Source organism: Oncorhynchus tshawytscha, linkage group LG04 (assembly GCF_018296145.1).
Source record: "Oncorhynchus tshawytscha isolate Ot180627B linkage group LG04, Otsh_v2.0, whole genome shotgun sequence".
Taxonomy (NCBI): Eukaryota; Metazoa; Chordata; class Actinopteri; order Salmoniformes; family Salmonidae; genus Oncorhynchus; species Oncorhynchus tshawytscha.
In genome coordinates this window covers 2,082,194-2,101,010 of record NC_056432.1, presented here as the reverse complement: position 1 = coordinate 2,101,010, position 18,817 = coordinate 2,082,194, and the positions used below count along the sequence as shown (strand labels likewise).

The following is an 18,817-nucleotide window of genomic DNA, read 5'->3' as shown; positions in this document are numbered from 1 at the left end:
TGTGAATATAATCCCCGTTACAGCCTAGCTGTGTATATAATCCCCGTTACAGCCTAGCTGTGTATATAATCCCCGTTACAGCCTAGCTGTGTATATAATCCCTGTTACAGCCTAGCTGTGTATATAATCCCTGTTACAGCCTAGCTGTGTATATAATCCCTGTTAGTCTAGCTGTGTATATAATCTCTGTTACAGCCTGGCTGTGTATATAATCCCCGTCACAGCCTAGCTGTGAATATAATCCCCGTCACAGCCTGGCTGTGTATATAATCCCCGTCACAGCCTGGCTGTGAATATAATCCCCGTCACAGCCTGGCTGTGAATATAATCCCCGTCACAGCCTAGCTGTGTATATAATCCCCGTCACAGCCTAGCTGTGTATATAATCCCCGCCACAGCCTAGCTGTGTATATAATCCCCGCCACAGCCTAGCTGTGTATATAATCCCTGTTACAGCCTGGCTGTGTATATAATCCCCGTCACAGCCTAGCTGTGTATATAATCCCCGTCACAGCCTAGCTGTGTATATAATCCCCGTCACAGCCTAGCTGTGTATATAATCCCCGTCACAGCCTAGCTGTGTATATAATCCCCGTCACAGCCTAGCTGTGTATATAATCCCGTTACAGCCTAGCTGTGTATATAATCCCTGTCACAGCCTAGCTGTGTATATAATCCCGTCACAGCCTAGCTGTGTATATAATCCCGTCACAGCCTAGCTGTGTATATAATCCCCGTCACAGCCTGGCTGTGTATATAATCCCCGTCACAGCCTAGCTGTGTATATAATCCCCGTCACAGCCTAGCTGTGTATATAATCCCCGTCACAGCCTAGCTGTGTATATAATCCCCGTCACAGCCTAGCTGTGTATATAATCCCCGTCACAGCCTAGCTGTGTATATAATCCCCGTCACAGCCTAGCTGTGTATATAATCCCCGTCACAGCCTAGCTGTGTATATAATCCCCGTCACAGCCTAGCTGTGTATATAATCCCCATCACAGCCTAGCTGTGTATGTAATCCCCGTTACAGCCTAGCTGTGTATATAATCCCTGTTACAGCCTAGCTGTGTATATAATCCCCGTTGCAGCCTGGCTGTATATACGTATTGGTAGTTCCTAATCCTCAGACTAATGACAGTGTTACAGCCTAGTGTCGTGTCATTAAATTGAAGATGAATCTTTATCAAAAATTCTCTGTAATTATTATTACGTGATTAAACTACTTAATCATGTATCTGTAATTAATTAGGAAGTCGGGGCACCAAGGAAAATATTCAGATTACAAAATTATAATTTTCCTTCTATAACTTTCAGATATTTTAATATCTGATCACTTCGTCTTAATTAATTAATTATTATTTACCTCACGTTAGTCTCATTCCAAACGTAAATTGTTGGTTATCTGCACGAACCCAGTCTTTACTATGACTCATCCATACATCAATTGTCTTAACATCATTTATTTACTAACTAAGTAATTCACAGAAATGCATAACACAAACATAGATGTGGTTACAAAGAAATGATAGGGGGGTGGCAGGGTAGCCTGATTAGAGCGTTGGACTAGTAACTGAAAGGTTGCAAGTTTGAATCCCCGAGCTGACAAGGTATAAATCTGTCGTTCTGCCCCTGAACAGGCAGTTAACCCACTGTTCCTAGGCCGTCATTGAAAATAAGAATTTGTTCTTAACTACATTGCCTGGTTAAATAAAGGTAATAAAATAAAGGGAGATGTGCCCTAGTGGGCTAAACCGGTATGGCGGCTTGTTAGACAGAGTGATAATTATAACGATTGAAATGCTAATCCTTTGCACATGAAAACTCACTCATTCGGGAATAATTGCAATATATATATATATATATTTACGCTCAGTGTGTCGTCGGGATCGCTGTTGGAATGTTTGTTTCTGTTGAAGTTTGTCCGCCCTCTCTCTCTTCCGTGGTTAGAATGGATAGTTCAGCGATGTTGTTATAGAATAGATGTTTCGGCGGTTGTCGGTCTTCGTGTTCAATGATACTGAATTCCTAGCTGCAGACTAGTAATTCATATCAAAGACTTGGTCTTATTCTGTCGATATTGATAGTCTAAGAGTTTAACCATGTGGGATGGTTAAAAGATTCAGCAATCTACTCAAACTTTATTTCCCTCTGTGATAGAGGTACTGGTCTGGTCTCAAACCTTAGCCCTCTCGTGGTTATCGAGGTAAACTGGACTGAAGATATATTCCCAAGGTGAAAAAAAGGTAAAAGTAACTACAGGCTTGATAGTGCCAGCTGTATATCCTAGTCAGACTACAGACCACAGGCTTGATAGTGCCAGCTGTATATCCTAGTCAGACTACAGGCTTGACAGTGCCAGCTGTATATCCTAGTCAGACTACAGGCTTGATAGTGCCAGCTGTATATCCTAGTCAGACTGTGATAGTGCCAGCTGTATATCCTAGTCAGACTACAGACTTGATAGTGCCAGCTGTATATCCTAGTCAGACTACAGACCACAGGACTTGATAGTGCCAGCTGTATATCCTAGTCAGACTACAGACCACAGGCTTGACAGTGCCAGCTGTATATCCTAGTCAGACTACAGGCTTGATAGTGCCAGCTGTATATCAGACCACAGGCTTGATAGTGCCAGCTGTATATCCTAGTCAGACTACAGCTTGATAGTGCCAGCTGTATATCCTAGTCAGACTACAGACCACAGGCTTGACAGTGCCAGCTGTATATCCTAGTCAGACCACAGACCAGGCTTGATAGTGCCAGCTGTATATCCTAGTCAGACCACAGGCTTGATAGTGCCAGCTGTATATCCTAGTCAGACCACAGGCTTGATAGTGCCAGCTGTATATCCTAGTCAGACCACAGGCTTGATAGTGCCAGCTGTATATCCTAGTCAGACCACAGGCTTGATAGTGCCAGCTGTATATCCTAGTCAGACTACAGGCTTGATAGTGCCAGCTGTATATACTAGTCAGACTACAAGCTTGATAGTGCCCACTGTACACTACTGGTAAAGAGTTTTAGAACACCTACTCATTCAAGGGTTTTTATTTTAACTATTTTCTACAATGTAGAATAATATTGAAGACATTAAAACTATGAAATAACACATCTGGAATCATGTAGTAACCAAAAAGAAGTGCTAAACAAATCCAAATATGTTACATTTGAGACTCTTCAAATAGCCAGCCTTTGCCTTGACAGCTTTGCACACTCTCTTCACCTGGAATTCACCTGGAACAGTCTTGAAGGAGTTCCCACATATGCTGAGCACTTGTTGGCTGCTTTTCCTTCAATCTGCGGTCCAACTCATCCCAAACCATCTCAATTGGGTTGAGGTCAGGTGATTGTGGAGGCCAGGTCATCTGATGCAGCACTCCGTCTCTCTTCTTATTGGTCGGATGGCCCTTACACAGCCTGGGGGTGTGTTGGGTCATTGTCCTGTTGAAAAAGAAATGATAGTCCCACTGAGCACAAACCAGATGGGATGGTGTATCTCTGCTGAATGCTGTGGTAGCCATGCTGGTGAAGTGTGCCTTGAATTCTAAATAAATAACAGAGTGTCACCAGCAAAGCACCCCCACACCATCACACCTCCTCCTCCGTGCTTTAAGGTGGGAAATACACATGCAGAGATCATCCAATCACCCACACCACGTCTCACAAAGACACGGTTGTTACTAAAAATCTTAAATATGGACTCATCAGACCAAAGGACAGATTTCCACCGGTCTAATGTCCATTGCTCGTGTTTCATGGCCCAAGCAAGTCTCTTCTTCTTATTGGTGTCCTTTAGTAGTGGTTTCTTTGCAGAAATTCGACCATGATGGCCTGATTCACGCAGTCTCCTCTGAACAGGTGATGTTGAGATGTGTCTGTTACTTGAACTCTGTGAAGCATTTAGTTGGGCTGCAATTTCTGAGGCTGGTAACTCTAATGAACTTATCCTCTGCAGCAGAGGTAACTCTGGGTCTTCCTTTGCTGTGGCTGTCCTCATGAGAGCCAGTTTCAACATAGTGCTTGGTGGTTTTTGAGACTGCACTTGAAGAAACTTTCAAAGTTCTCCGCATTGACTGACCTTCATGTCTTAAAGTAATGAACTGTCGTTTCTCTTTGCTTATTTGATCTATCTTCTGTATACCACCCCTACCTTGTCACAACATAACTGATTGGCTCATAAAAATATAAGAAATTCTACAAGTTATCTTAAGAAGGCACACTTGTTAATTGAAATGCATTCCAGGTGACTACCTAATGAAGCTGGTTGTGAGAATGCCAAGAATGTGCAATGCTGTAAAAGGCAAAGACATTCAAATGTACTTGTCCTCTTGCTTAGTTATGCACCGGGGCCTCCCACTCCTCTTCTATTCTAGTTAGAGCCAGTTTGTGCTGTTCTATGAAGGGAGTAGTACACAGCGTTGTACGAGATCTTCTGTTTCTTGGCAATTTCTTGCATGGAATAGCCTTCATTTCTCAGAAGAAGAATAGACTGACGAGTTTCAGAAGAAAGGTCTTTGTTTCTGGCCATTTTGAGCCTGTAATCAAATCCACAAATGCTGATGCTCCAGATACTCAACTAGTCTAAAGAAGGCCAGTTTTATTGCTTCTTTAATCAGTACAACAGTTTTCAGCTGTACTAACATAATCGCAAAAGGGTTTTCTAGTGATCAATTAGCCTTTTAAAATGATAGACTTGGATTAGCTAACACAATGTGTCATCGGAACACAGGAGTGATGGTTGCTGATAATGGGCCTCTGTACACCTATGTAGATATATATATATATATATATTTAAAATCAGCCGTTTTCAGCTACAATAGTAATTTACAACATTAATAATGTCTACACTGTATTTCTGATCAATTTTATGTTATTTTAAATGGACAAAAAAAGTGTTTTTCTTTCAAAAACAAGGACATTTCTAAGTGACCCCAAACTGTTGAACGGTATATTTGATTAAAACACATAGGATGTCTCTATATATGGAAAAATACACGTTTAAAAATGTTAAAGACGACTCTTGGTCGAACAAGATTATTATTTTTTGTCGGGGACAGCCCTGATAAGACAACATAGAACCGTCCGCCCGTCCAACCATCCAGCTAGCCACCCATCTACCCAGCTCTCCACCCATCTACCCAGCTCTCCACCCTTCTGCCCATCCCTCTGCCCAGTGCCAATGAAATGAGATCTGACTGAATAGTGATTCTTTTTCAGAACAGAGGATGGTGGAATGGCTGGCCATCTCCCAGAGCTCTGCAGCGGAGAGACAATGGATCGTTTTGACAGCAGGCAGATATGTTGACACCTGGGCTGTTCCAAAGGAAACAGTGGGCACAGCCACCGACGGAGCTGAGGGGAGCTGCCATTGGGAGAGAGTGGGGCAGGCAGGCGGGCAGGGGGCAGGGGGCACAGGAGGGCAGGTGTTGTCTTTGGCAAAGAGTGATGGGGGAGAGTTTCACCACAGCATAATGTGATTGGCAGTGGAGAAATAGAATATTTGTGTGTATAGTTCCAACAGTATTGGGAAAGTGACACGTTTTGTTGTTTTGGCTTGTACACCAGCACTTTGGATTTGAAATGATACAATGACTGTGAGGTTAAAGTGCAGACTGTCAGCTTCAGTGGCAATTCCAGTATGTAAATCTTGGTGGTGCAAAAAAATGATGTAGCTGCAACAAAGCCACTACACAACACAACACTAAACAATACATTAATTGCATTATAACGGTGACAAACGGTGCCCACAAACTGTTAGGGCCTACATAAAGCTGTCCCAACAGCAGAGTCCCAACAGCACTCCCAACACCTTACTACTGCTACACCTGGCTATCAGCAGAGCCTAGTCTGGCAGCCAACAGTTAACTCAGCCTCATTTACTTTCTTAAAAAAAAACATGGCTGATATTGGCGGATGTACAAACAAGCAAATGTGGTTTCTACTGGCGATTGAGATGTACAAACTGTGGCATAAGGGGACGACAAGCGGATAAGAGGCAATCCGTAATTTCGATTAAGACATTAATGAGCGAGCTAGGACGGACGTAGTCAATATAACTATTTGTTCAGCACTTTTGAAACGTACAGCGACAGAATTCAGAACATGGGCCGTTCTTACAGTGTTCTCCCTGTACACCAAGTCAGAACTGTAAGATAAATAAAGAGGGCATATAAGCAGACAATGAAAGCTCTTACAATATTCAATGATTACATTTCTCAAAAACAGGTTATAGGCTACATGTGCACCACCAAGTCAGAACAGTAGGCTAAGTTATGAGAGGGGAAATAATAATAATAATAATAATATAATAATATTAGAGATAATTATTTATTTCAACTTTATATTTCTTTCATCACATTCCCAGTGGGTCAGAAGTTTACATACACTCAATTAGTAATTGGTAGCATTGCCTGAAATTGTTTCACTTGGGTCAAACATTAAGGGTAGCCTTCCACAAGCTTCCCACAATAAGTTGGGTGAATTTTGGCCCATTCCTCCTGACAGAGCTGGTGTAACTGAGTCAGGTTTGTAGGCCTCCTTGCTCGCACACACTTTTTCAGTTCTACCCATACATTTTCTATAGGATTGAGGTCAGGGCCTTGTGATGGCCACTCCAATACTTGAATTGGTTGTCCTTAGGCCATTTTGCCGCAACCAATTTGTGACCAACCTTTAACTTCCTGATTGATGTCTTGAAATGTTGCTTCAATATATCCACATAATTTTCTATCCTCATGATGTCATCTATTTTGTGAAGTGCACCAGTCCCTCCTGCAGCAAAGCACCCCCACAACATGATGCTGCCACCCCCGTGCTTCACAGTTGGGATGGTGTTCTTCGGCTTGCAAGCCTCCCCCTTTTTCCTCCAAACATAACGATGGTCATTATGGCCAAACAGTTCTGTTTTTGTTTCATCAGACCAGAGGACATTTCTCCGAAAAGTACGATCTTTGTCACCATGTGCATTTGCAAACTGTAGTCTGGCTTTTTATGGAGGTTTTGTAGCAGTGGCTTCTTCCTTGCTGATCGGCCTTTCAGGTTATGTCGATACAGGCCTCGATTTGCTGTGGATATAGATACTTGTTTACCTGTTTCCTCCGGCATCTTCACAAGGTCCTTTGCTGTTGTTCTGGGATTGATTTGCACTTTTCGCACCAAATTTCGTTCATCTCTAGGAGACAGAACGAGTCTCCTTCCTGAGCGGTATGACGGCTGTGTGGTCCCATGGTGTTCATACTTGCGTACTATTGTTTGTACAGATGAATGTGGTACCTTTGGGTGTTTGGAAATTGCTCCCAGGGATGAACCAAACTTGTGGAGGTCTACAATTTATTTTCTGAGGTCTTGGCTGATTTCTTTTGATTTTCCCATGATGTCAAGAAAAGAGGCACTGAGCTTCAAGGTAGGCCTTGAAATAAATCCAGAGGTACACCTCCAATTGACTCAAATGATGTCAATTAGCCTATCAGAAGCTCTTAAAAGCCATGACATAATTTTTTGGGGAATTTTCCAAGCTGTTTAAAGGCACAGTCAACTTAGTATATGTAAACTTCTGACCCACTGGAATTGTGATACAGTGAATTATAAGTGAAATAATCTGTCTGAAAACAATTGTTGGAAAAATTACTTGTGTATTGCACACAAAAGATGTCCTAACCAACTTGCCAAAACTATAGTTTGTTTACAAGAAATTTGTGAAGTGGTTGAAAAATTAGTTAATGACTCCATTAAGATTAGATTCTTTAACGATTATGTAAACTTCCGACTTCAACTGTATGTATGTATGTATGTCTGCATGTATGTCTGCATGTATGCATGTGTGTGTTGGCATTAGTTAGGGGCATGAAGTGTTCCAGCTTTAAAGGGATGGAGGGAGGAACAGCCAACTGAAAAGGAGGGAAAACCCATCTCAACCCTCTGTGACTGTTACGGCTTTCTTCCTCCTCGGACGAGGAGGTGTAGCAAGGATCGGACCAAAATGCAGCGTGGCTATTGCAATCCATGTTTATAAATAATAAAGAAACACAAACTTACAAAAACAATAAACGTAATGTGAAAACCGAAACAGCCTAAACTGGTGCAAACACAAAGACAGGAACAATCACCCACAAAATACATAGCGAAACCCAAGCTACCTAAATATGGTTCCCAATCAGAGACAACGAGAATCACCTGACTGATTGAGAACCGCCTCAGGCAGCCAAGCCTATGCTTAACACACCCCTAATCAGCCACAATCCCAATGCCTACAAAAACCCCAATAAGACAACACAATAAACCCATGTCACACCCTGGCCTGAACAAATAATTAAAGAAAACACAAAATACTAAGACCAAGGCGTGACAGTGACAACATACAGAGCAGGAGGGAGGGAGGGAGGGAGGAACAGCCAACTGAAAAGGAGGAAGACCCATCTCACCCCTCTGTGACAACATACAGAGCAGGAGGGAGGGAGGGAGGGAGGAACAGCCAACTGAAAAGGAGGGAGGAACAGCCATCTGAAAAGGAGGGAAAACCCATCTCACACCTCTGTGACAACATACAGAGCAGGAGGGAGGGGAGGGGAGGGAGGGAGGGGAGGGGGGAGGGAGGGAGGGAGGAACAGCCATCTGAAAAGGAGGGAAAACCCATCTCACCCCTCTGTGACAACATACAGAGCAGGAAGGAGGGAGGGAGGGAGGGAGGGAGGGAGGGAAGGAGGGAGGGAGGGAGGGAGGGAAGGAGGGAGGGAGGGAGGGAGGGAGGGAAGGAGGGAGGGAGGGAGGGGGAGGGAGGGAGGGAGGGAGGGAGGGAGGGAGGGAGGGAGGGAGGGAAGACCAGCCATCTGAAAAGGAGGGAAGACCCATCTCACCCCTCTGTGACAACACACAGAGGGGGAGGGAGATCACTCTCTCCTCATATCACAGCAACAGTGTCCTGAGACAAAGGACACTCTCCACACAGTACAGGGAGGGAAGCTAAATCATGTAGTAATTCAATAGTAGCAAGAATGGACCCATCATGGGTTTGAGTAGGCCCAGTACTGTTGGCCCAGTAGCCTATTGTAAATAGCGCAGTCGACCCAGTAGCCTATTATACATAGTGCAGTCGGCCCAGTACTGTTGGCCCAGTAGCCTATTATACATAGTGCAGTCGGCCCAGTGCAGTTGGCCCAGTAGCCTATTATACATAGTGCAGTCGTCCCAGTGCAGTCGACCCAGCAGCCTATTGTAAATAGTGCAGTCGTCCCAGTGCAGTCGACCCAGCAGCCTATTGTAAATAGTGCAGTCGTCCCAGTGCAGTCGACCCAGCAGCCTATTGTAAATAGTGCAGTCGGCCCAGCAGCCTATTGTAAATAGTGCAGTCGTCCCAGTGCAGTCGACCCAGCAGTCGTCCCAGTGCAGCCAGCAGCCTATTGTAAATAGTGCAGTCGTCCCAGTGCAGTCGACCCAGCAGCCTATTGTAAATAGTGCAGTCGTCCCAGTGCAGTCGACCCAGCAGCCTATTGTAAATAGTGCAGTCGGCCCAGTGCAGTCGACCCAGCAGCCTATTGTATACATAGTGCAGTCGGCCCAGTGCAGTCGACCCAGCAGCCTATTGTAAGTGCAGTCGTCCCATAGTGCAGTCGTCCCAGTGCCCAGTCGACCCAGCAGCCTATTAAATAGTGCATCCCAGTGCAGTCAGTCCCAGTGCAGTCGACCCAGCAGCCTATTGTAAATAGTGCAGTCGACCCAGCAGCCTATTATACATAGTGCAGTCGTCCCAGTGCAGTCGATCCAGCAGCCTATTGTAAATAGTGCAGTCGTCCCAGTGCAGTCGACCCAGTCGTCCCAGTGCAGTCGACCCAGCAGCCTATTATACATAGTGCAGTCGTCCCAGTGCAGTCGACCCCAGTGCAGTCGTCCCAGTGCAGTCGACCCAGCAGCCTATTGTAAATAGTGCAGTCGTCCCAGTGCAGTCGACCCAGCAGCCTATTGTAAATAGTGCATCCCAGTGCAGTCGACCCAGCAGCCTAGTGCAGTCGACCCAGCAGCCTATTGTAAATCGACCCAGTGCAGTCGACCCAGCAGCCTATTGTAAATAGTGCAGTCGGCCCAGTGCAGTCGACCCAGCAGCCTATTTACATAGTGCACACCCAGTGCAGTGTCCCAGTGCAGTCAGCAGCCCAGTGCAGTCGTCCCAGTGCAGTCGTCCCCAGACCCAGCAGCCTATTGTAAATAGTGCAGTCGTCCCAGTGCAGTCGACCCAGCAGCCTATTGTAAATAGTGCAGTCGACCCAGTAGACCCAGCAGCCTATTGTAAATCCCAGTGCAGTCGACCCAGTAGCCTATTGTAAATAGTGCAGTCGTCCCAGTGCAGTTGACCCATCAGCTTATTGTAAATAGTGCAGTCGACCCAGCAGCCTGTAAATAGTGCAGTCGTCCCAGTGCAGTCGACCCAGCAGCCTATTTTAAATAGTGCAGTCGACCCAGCAGCCTATTGTAAATAGTGCAGTCGTCCCAGTGCAGTCGACCCAGCAGCCTATTATACATAGTGCAGTCGTCCCAGTGCAGTCGACCCAGCAGCCTATTGTAAATAGTGCAGTCGTCCCAGTGCAGTCGACCCAGCAGCCTATTGTACATAGTGCAGTCGTCCCAGTGCAGTCGACCCAGCAGCCTATTGTAAATAGTGCAGTCGTCCCAGTGCAGTCGACCCAGTAGCCTATTGTAAAAAGTGCAGTGCCAGTCGTCCAGTGCAGTCAGTCGACCCAGCAGCCTATTGTAAAATCCCAGTGCAGTCGACCCAGCAGCCTATTGTAAATAGTGCAGTCGTCCCAGTGCAGTCGACCCAGCAGCCTATTGTAAATAGTGCAGTCGTCCAAGTGCAGTCGTCCCAGTGCAGTCGTCCCAGTGCAGTCGACCCAGTAGCCTATTGTAAATAGTGCAGTCGTCCCAGTGCAGTCGACCCAGCAGCCTATTGTAAATAGTGCAGTCGACCCAGCAGCCTATTATACATAGTGCAGTCGTCCCAGTGCAGTCGACCCAGCAGCCTATTGTAAATAGTGCAGTCGGCCCAGTGCAGTCGACCCAGCAGCCTATTGTAAATAGTGCAGTCGTCCCAGTGCAGTCGACCCAGCAGCCTATTGTAAATAGTGCAGTGCAGTCGACCCCAGTGCAGTCGACCCAGCAGCCTATTGTAAATAGTGCAGTCGACCCAGCAGCCTATTATACATAGTGCAGTCCCAGTGCCCAGTGCAGTCGACCCAGCAGCCTAGCCTATTATACATAGTGCAGTCGTCCCAGTGCAGTCGACCCAGCAGCCTATTATACATAGTGCAGTCGTCCCAGTGCAGTAGTCCCAGTGCAGTCGACCCCATAGTGCAGTCGTCCCAGTGCAGTCGACCCAGCAGCCTATTATACATAGTGCAGTCGTCCCCAGTGCGACCCAGTAGCCTATTGTAAATAGTGCAGTCGTCCCAGTGCAGTCGACCCAGTAGCCTATTGTAAAGTGCAGTGCAGTCGTCCCAGTGCAGTCGACCCAGCAGCCTATTGTAAATAGTGCAGTCGACCCAGCAGCCTATTGTAAATAGTGCAGTCGTCCCAGTGCAGTCGACCCAGCAGCCTAGTTCGACCCATACATAGTGCAGTCGTCCCAGTGCAGTCGACCCAGCAGCCTATTATACATAGTGCAGTCGACCCGTCCCAGTGCAGTCGACCCCCAGCCTATTGTAAATAGTGCAGTCGTCCCAGTGCAGTCGACCCAGTAGCCTATTGTAAATAGTGCAGTCGTCCCAGTGCAGTCGACCCAGCAGCCTATTGTAAATAGACCCAGCAGCAGTCGACCCAGCAGCCTATTGTAAATAGTGCAGTCGTCCCAGTCGACCCAGCCCATTGTAAATAGTGCAGTCAACCCAGCAGCCTATTATACATAGTGCAGTCGTCCCAGTGCAGTCGACCCAGCAGCCTATTATACATAGTGCAGTCGTCCCAGTGCAGTCGACCCAGCAGCCTATTATAGTGCAGTCGTCCCAGTGTCGACCCAGCAGCCTATTATACATAGTCGTCCCAGTGCAGTCGACCCAGCAGCCTAGTGCAGTCGACCCATAGCCTATTGTAAATAGTGCAGTCGTCCCAGTGCAGTCGACCCAGCAGCCTATTGTAAATAGTGCAGTCGGCCCAGTGCATTGTAAATAGTGCAGTCGTCCCAGTGCAGTCGACCCAGCAGCCTATTATACATAGTGCAGTCGTCCCAGTGCAGTCGACCCCCAGTGCAGTCGCCCATTAGTACATAGTGCAGTCGTCCCAGTGCAGTCGACCCAGCAGCCTATTGTAAATAGTGCAGTCGGCCCAGTGCAGTCGACCCAGCAGCCTATTATACATAGTGCAGTCGTCCCAGTGCAGTCGACCCAGCAGCCTATTATACATAGTGCAGTCGTCCCAGTGCAGTCGTCCCAGTGCAGTCGACCCAGCAGCCTATTGTAAATAGTGCAGTCGACCCATTAGCCTATTGTAAATAGTGCAGTCGTCCCAGTGCAGTCGACCCAGCAGCCTATTATACATAGTGCAGTCGTCGACCCAGTGCAGTCGACCCAGCAGCCTATTGTAAATAGTGCAGTCGTCCCAGTGCAGTCGACCCAGCAGCCTATTATACATAGTGCAGTGCAGTCGTCCCAGTGCAGCCGACCCAGTAGCCTATTGTAAATAGTGCAGTCGTCCCAGTGCAGTTGACCCATCAGCCTATTGTAAATAGTGCAGTCGACCCAGCAGCCTATTGTAAATAGTCCCAGCAGCCTATTGTAAATAGTGCAGTCGACCCAGCAGCCTAGCCTATTTTAAAGTAGTCGTCCCAGTGCAGTCGACCCAGCAGCCTATTGTAAATAGTGCAGTCGTCCCAGTGCAGTCGACCCAGCAGCCTATTGTAAATAGTGCAGTCGTCCCAGTGCAGTCGACCCAGTAGCCTATTGTAAATAGTGCAGTCGTCCCAGTGCAGTCGACCCAGCAGCCTATTGTAAATAGTGCAGTCGACCCAGCAGCCTATTGTAAATAGTGCAGTCGTCCCAGTGCAGTCGACCCAGCAGCCTATTGTAAATAGTGCAGTCGACCCAGCAGCCTATTGTAAATAGTGCAGTCGTCCCAGTGCAGTCGACCCAGCAGCCTATTGTAAATAGTGCAGTCGACCCAGCAGCCCATAGTGCAGTCGTCCCAGTGCAGCCTATTATACATAGTGCAGTCGTCCCAGTGCAGTCGACCCAGCAGCCTATTATAAATAGTGCAGTCGTCCCAGTGCAGTCGATCCAGCAGCCTATTGTAAATAGTGCAGTCGGCCCAGTGCAGTCGACCCAGCAGCCTATTATACATAGTGCAGTCGTCCCAGTGCAGTCGACCCAGCAGCCTATTATACATAGTGCAGTCGTCCCAGTGCAGTCGTCCCAGTGCAGTGCGACCCAGCAGCCTATTGTAAATAGTGCAGTCGACCCAGCAGCCTATTGTAAATAGTGCAGTCGTCCCAGTGCAGTCGACCCAGCAGCCTATTTTAAATAGTGCAGTCGAGCAGCCCAGCAGCCTCCCAGTTCGACCCAGCAGCCATAGTGCAGTCGTCCCAGTGCAGTCGACCCAGCAGCCTATTGTAAATAGTGCAGTCGTCCCAGTGCAGTCCCAGTGCAGTCGACCCAGCAGCCTATTGTAAATAGTGCAGTCGTCCCAGTGCAGTCGACCCAGCAGCCTATTATACATAGTGCAGTCGTCCCAGTGCAGTCGACCCAGCAGCCTATTATACATAGTGCAGTCGTCCCAGTGCAGTCGTCCCAGTAGCCTATTGTAAATAGTGCAGTCGTCCCAGTGCAGTCGACCCAGTAGCCTATTGTAAATAGTGCAGTCGTCCCAGTGCAGTCGACCCAGCAGCCTATTGTAAATAGTGCAGTCGACCCAGCAGCCTATTGTAAATAGTGCAGTCGTCCCAGTGCAGTCGACCCAGCAGCCTATTTTAAATAGTGCAGTCGACCCAGCAGCCTATTGTAAATAGTGCAGTCGTCCCAGTGCAGTCGACCCAGCAGCCTATTATACATAGTGCAGTCATCCCAGTGCAGTCGTCCCAGTAGCCTATTGTAAATAGTGCAGTCGTCCCAGTGCAGTCGACCCAGCAGCCTATTGTAAATAGTGCAGTCGTCCCAGTGCAGTCGACCCAGCAGCCTATTGTAAATAGTGCAGTCGTCCCATTGCAGTCGACCCAGTAGCCTATTGTAAATAGTGCAGTCGTCCCAGTGCAGTCGACCCAGCAGCCTATTGTACCCAGCAGCCTAGTGCAGTCGACCCAGCAGCCTATTGTAAATAGTGCAGTCGTCCCAGTGCAGTCGACCCAGCAGTCCCTATTGTAAATAGTGCAGTCGACCCAGCAGCCTATTATACATAGTGCAGTCGTCCCAGTGCAGTCGACCCAGCAGCCTATTATACATAGTGCAGTCGTCCCAGTGCAGTCGACCCCCAGTGCAGTCGTCCCAGTGCAGTCGACCCAGTAGCCTATTGTAAATAGTGCAGTCGTCCCAGTGCAGTCGACCCAGCAGCCTATTGTAAATAGTGCAGTGTCCCAGTCCCAGTGCAGTCGACCCAGCAGCCTATTGTAAATAGTGCAGTCGTCCCAGTGGCCCAGTGCAGTCGTCCCAGTGCAGTCGACCCAGCAGCCTATTGTAAATAGTGCAGTCGTCCCAGTGCAGTCGTCCCAGTGCAGTCGACCCAGCAGTCAGTAGTCCCAGTGCAGTCGTCCCAGTGCAGTCGACCCCCAGTGCAGTCGTCCCAGTGCAGTCGACCCAGCAGCCTATTATACATAGTGCAGTCGTCCCAGTGCAGTCGTCCCAGTGCAGTCGTCGACCCCCAGTGCAGTCGTCCCAGTGCAGTCGACCCAGCAGCCTATTATACATAGTGCAGTCGTCCCAGTGCAGTCGTCCCAGTGCAGTCGTCCCAGTGCAGTCGTCTCAGTGCAGTCGTTCCAGTGCAGTCGTAGCCAGTGCAGTCGTCCCAGTACAGTCGACCCAGCAGCCTATTATACATAGTGCAGTCGTCCCAGTGCAGTCGTCCCAGTGCAGTCGTCCCAGTGCAGTCGTCCCAGTGCAGTCGTCCCAGTGCAGTCGTCCCAGCAGCCTATTGTAAAGTAGTGCAGTCGTCCCAGTGCAGTCGTCCCAGTGCAGTCGACCCAGTAGCCTATTGTAAATAGTGCAGTCGTCCCAGTGCAGTCGACCCAGTAGCCTATTGTAAATATTTCAGTCGTCCCAGTGCAGTCGACCCAGTAGCCTATTGTAAATAGTGCAGTCGTCCCAGTGCAGTCGACCCAGTAGCCTATTGTAAATAGTGCAGTCGACCCAGTGCCCAGTGCAGTCGTCCCAGTGCAGTCGACCCCAGTAGCCTATTGTAAATAGTGCAGTGCAGTCCCAGTGCAGTGCAGTCGTCCCAGTGCAGTCGACCCAGCAGCCTATTGTAAATGCAGTGCAGTCGACCCAGTGCAGTCGACCCAGTAGCCTATTGTAAATAGTGCAGTCGACCCAGTGCAGTCGTCCCAGTGCAGTCGCACCCAGTACTGTCGTCCCAGCAGCCTACTATACATAGTGCAGTCGACCCAGTGCAGTCGTCCCAGTGCAGTCGACCCAGTACTGTCGTCCCAGCAGCCTATTATACACAGTGCAGTCGACCCAGTGCAGTCGACCCAGCAGCCTACAGCATTATGTGCTATTGAAGTAAGCATGAGGTAAATTCCACAAACACTTTAATTTATACTTGATTCAACATGTTGGAGATAATGTATTCTTCACATAGCTGTAAATATTTGGCATATTTCCTCCCATATTCTGAATAACTTCCTCCCATATTGGACATTGGGGAGCAGAAAAGCAGAGGCTTTAGAAAGTCTTCATTCCCATTGACATATTACACATTTTGTTCTATTATTTTGTTGTATTACATCCTTAATTCACCCATCTTTTTCCTCTCACAAAGTCAAAATATGTTTTTAGATTTGTAGTAAATCTATTGAAAATGACATACAGAAAAATCTAATTTACAAAATGATTCACACCCCTTCGTCAATATTTTGTAGAAGCACCTTTGGCAGTGATTACAGCTGTGAGCCTTTCTGGGTAAGTCTCTAAGAGCTTTGCACACCTGGATTGTACAATATTCGGACATTATTCTTTTCAAAATTCATCAAGCTCTGTCAAGTTGGATGTTGATCATTGCTAGACAGCCATTTTCAAGTCTTGCCATAGATTTTCACTCCAATTTAAGTCAAAACTGTAACTAGGCCACTCGGGAATGTTCAATGTCGTCTCCGTAAGCAACTCCAGTGTATATTTGGTCTTGTGTTTTAGGTTATTGTCCTGCTAAAAGGTGAATTAGTCTCCCAGTGTCTGTTGGAAAGCAGACTGAACCAGGTTTTACTCTTTGAATTTTTCCCATCTTAGCTCAATTCCATTTATTTTTATCCTAAAATACTCCCTTGTTATTTCCAATGACAAGCATACCAATAACATGACGCAGCCACAGTCATGCTTGAAGATATGAAGAGTGGTACTCAGTGATGTGTTGGATTTGCCCCAAACATAACACTTTGTGTTCAGAACATAAAGTTAATTTTTTTTCCACATTTTTTACATTTTTACTTTAGTGCCTTGTTGCAAACAGGATGCATGTTTTGGAATACTTCTATTCTGCACAGGCTTCCTTCTTTTCACTCTGTCAATTAGGTTCATATTATGGAGTAACTACAATGTTGTTGATCCATCCTCAGTTTTCTATCACAGCCATTAAACTCTGTAACAGTTTTAAAGTCATCATTGGCCCAATGGTCAAATCCCTGAGTGGTTTTCTTCCTCTCCGGCAACTGAGTTGAAGGACTGAAGGACACCTGAAGGACACATGTATCTTTGTAGTGACTGGGAGTATTGATACACCATCCAAAGTGTAATTAATAACTTCACAATGCTCAAAGGGATATTCAATGTCTGGGTTTTTTCTCAATTTTTACCCATCTACCAAGAGGTGCCCTTCTTTGTGAGGCATTGGAAAACCTCCCTGGTCTTTGTGGTTGAATCTGTGTTTGAAATTCGTCGCTCGACTGAGTGACCTTACAGATAATTGTATGTGTGGGGGGTATAGAGATGAGGTAGTCATTCAAAAGTCATGTTAAACACTATTATTGCACACAGAGTGAGTCCATGCAACTTATTATGACTTGTGACTTGTTAAGCATATTTTTACTCCTGAACATATTTAGGCTTCCCATAACAAAGGGGTTGAACACTTATTGACTCAAGACATTTCAGCTTTTCATTTTGAATACATTTGTAAAAAACGTCTTAAACATAATATGGGGTATTGTGTGTAGGCCAGTGACTCAATCTCAATTTCATCAATTGTATTTTCAGGCGGTAACAACCAAATGTGGGAGAAAAAAAATCAACGGGTGTGAACGAACGCGAACATTTTAAGTGCAATAAGTATAATGAGTGGTAGCGTGTGTAGATGGTTGAACATTTCTGACATTTACGCTATACAATGGGACAGTGTAGAGACTTTCCTCAGTACAGTAGCCTACCTTCACTCTCGTAGATGTAGTTGATGATGTCATCTGCGTTCAGGCCCTCTTCTTTAGTGTTGATCGCTATGTGTACGGTCTGATATTCCTCCATGAGTTTGAGGTGCACCCCTTCCAGAGTGAAGTAACAATTTCTCTCCTCTTTGTCGTCATCGAAGATCAGCAGCGCGTCTTTCCAGTTGAAGTGACGGAACATCGCCGAGAATGTTTCTGCCATTTTCAGGTAAGACGGGGAGATTCGGGTCAGGTGAGAGTATTCTTTCTCCTTGTCACTAAAACCGCTGGCCAGAGCACCTGTCGATATTACCGGGATGTTCCAGTGAGATGCCATCCTTACCACCGGCGCCGCGGCGTATTCACACACCGGACCGAGAACCAAGTCCGGCTTCTTCTCGCAGGAACGGTCCACCAGGGAGAAGAGCGCATCATTGCCACAGTTAGAATCCTCGTAGCGCAAATTAAAGTTAAATCCGGAATACACACCACCTCCGATTTTCAACCTCTGCTTTGCATACTCTATTGCCGGGGCCACTCTTGCTATTGAGAACATATAAGAGTTATTTTTTGGCAACATCACCAATACTTCGATGTCCTCAATCACTGTTGCACTTGTCCGGCCAGGTAACAACCCCAGCCAAATGTACAAACACACTGAAATGTAACATGGCATGATGCAACTTTAAAAGTTATGCTTTGTCTATAATCATGAATAAATGTTTATCTCGCTCTCCAAGTCAACTGCGTCCCTGGAACCGCAGACTTCCGAGTACACAGGTAAATTGCAAATACCAATGTGGAGTCTTCCAAAATAAATAATCTAAATTAAGTAACCTTTTTATTTGAATGAATGAAATAAAAATTCTAAATGTATGAAGTGTATGCTCCTGCACAGAGAGTCTCCTGCAACCTCCTCAACTGATGGAAGTATCCCCTCTGTTTTGCTAACTAATTCTCCTGTTTCTCTGGTCAATCCTCTTGTTTAAATATGGTAACTGCCCAGACAGCTACCACACACGCTGGCTGAGGGGGGGAGGGATTTTGAAGCATCTTTTCATTATTATTCCTGCGTCATCCCTGTACAACACACCTCTTTCTTAAAGCTACAGGTCCTTATTTTTTCTCCTTTTTTTTATAATTAGAGAAAATAATTGTTCGTTTTGCCACATTGACAGAGACTGAATGCACTGGGATGCATTGCCACAATAAATGGTGTGCAATTATTATTATTTTTAATTCAAAGAGAAAGATAAATAAAACTGTAGGGAAAGTTTCAAG

At 46.4% G+C, this 18,817-nt stretch overlaps 1 protein-coding gene across 1 annotated transcript in view; it reads right to left on the bottom strand.

The window, feature by feature from the left end:
• The window catches only part of LOC112241028 (atrial natriuretic peptide receptor 3-like), a 73,456-nt gene extending 54,936 nt beyond the window's left edge, over positions 1 to 18,520 (bottom strand). Inside the window, exon 1 of the mRNA XM_042320219.1 lies at positions 17,543 to 18,520. Coding sequence (XP_042176153.1) covers positions 17,543 to 18,212 — 670 coding nt within the window. The 5' untranslated portion in view covers positions 18,213 to 18,520. The remainder of the gene's footprint in view (positions 1 to 17,542) is intronic.
• Positions 18,521 to 18,817: the final 297 nt, after the last annotated feature.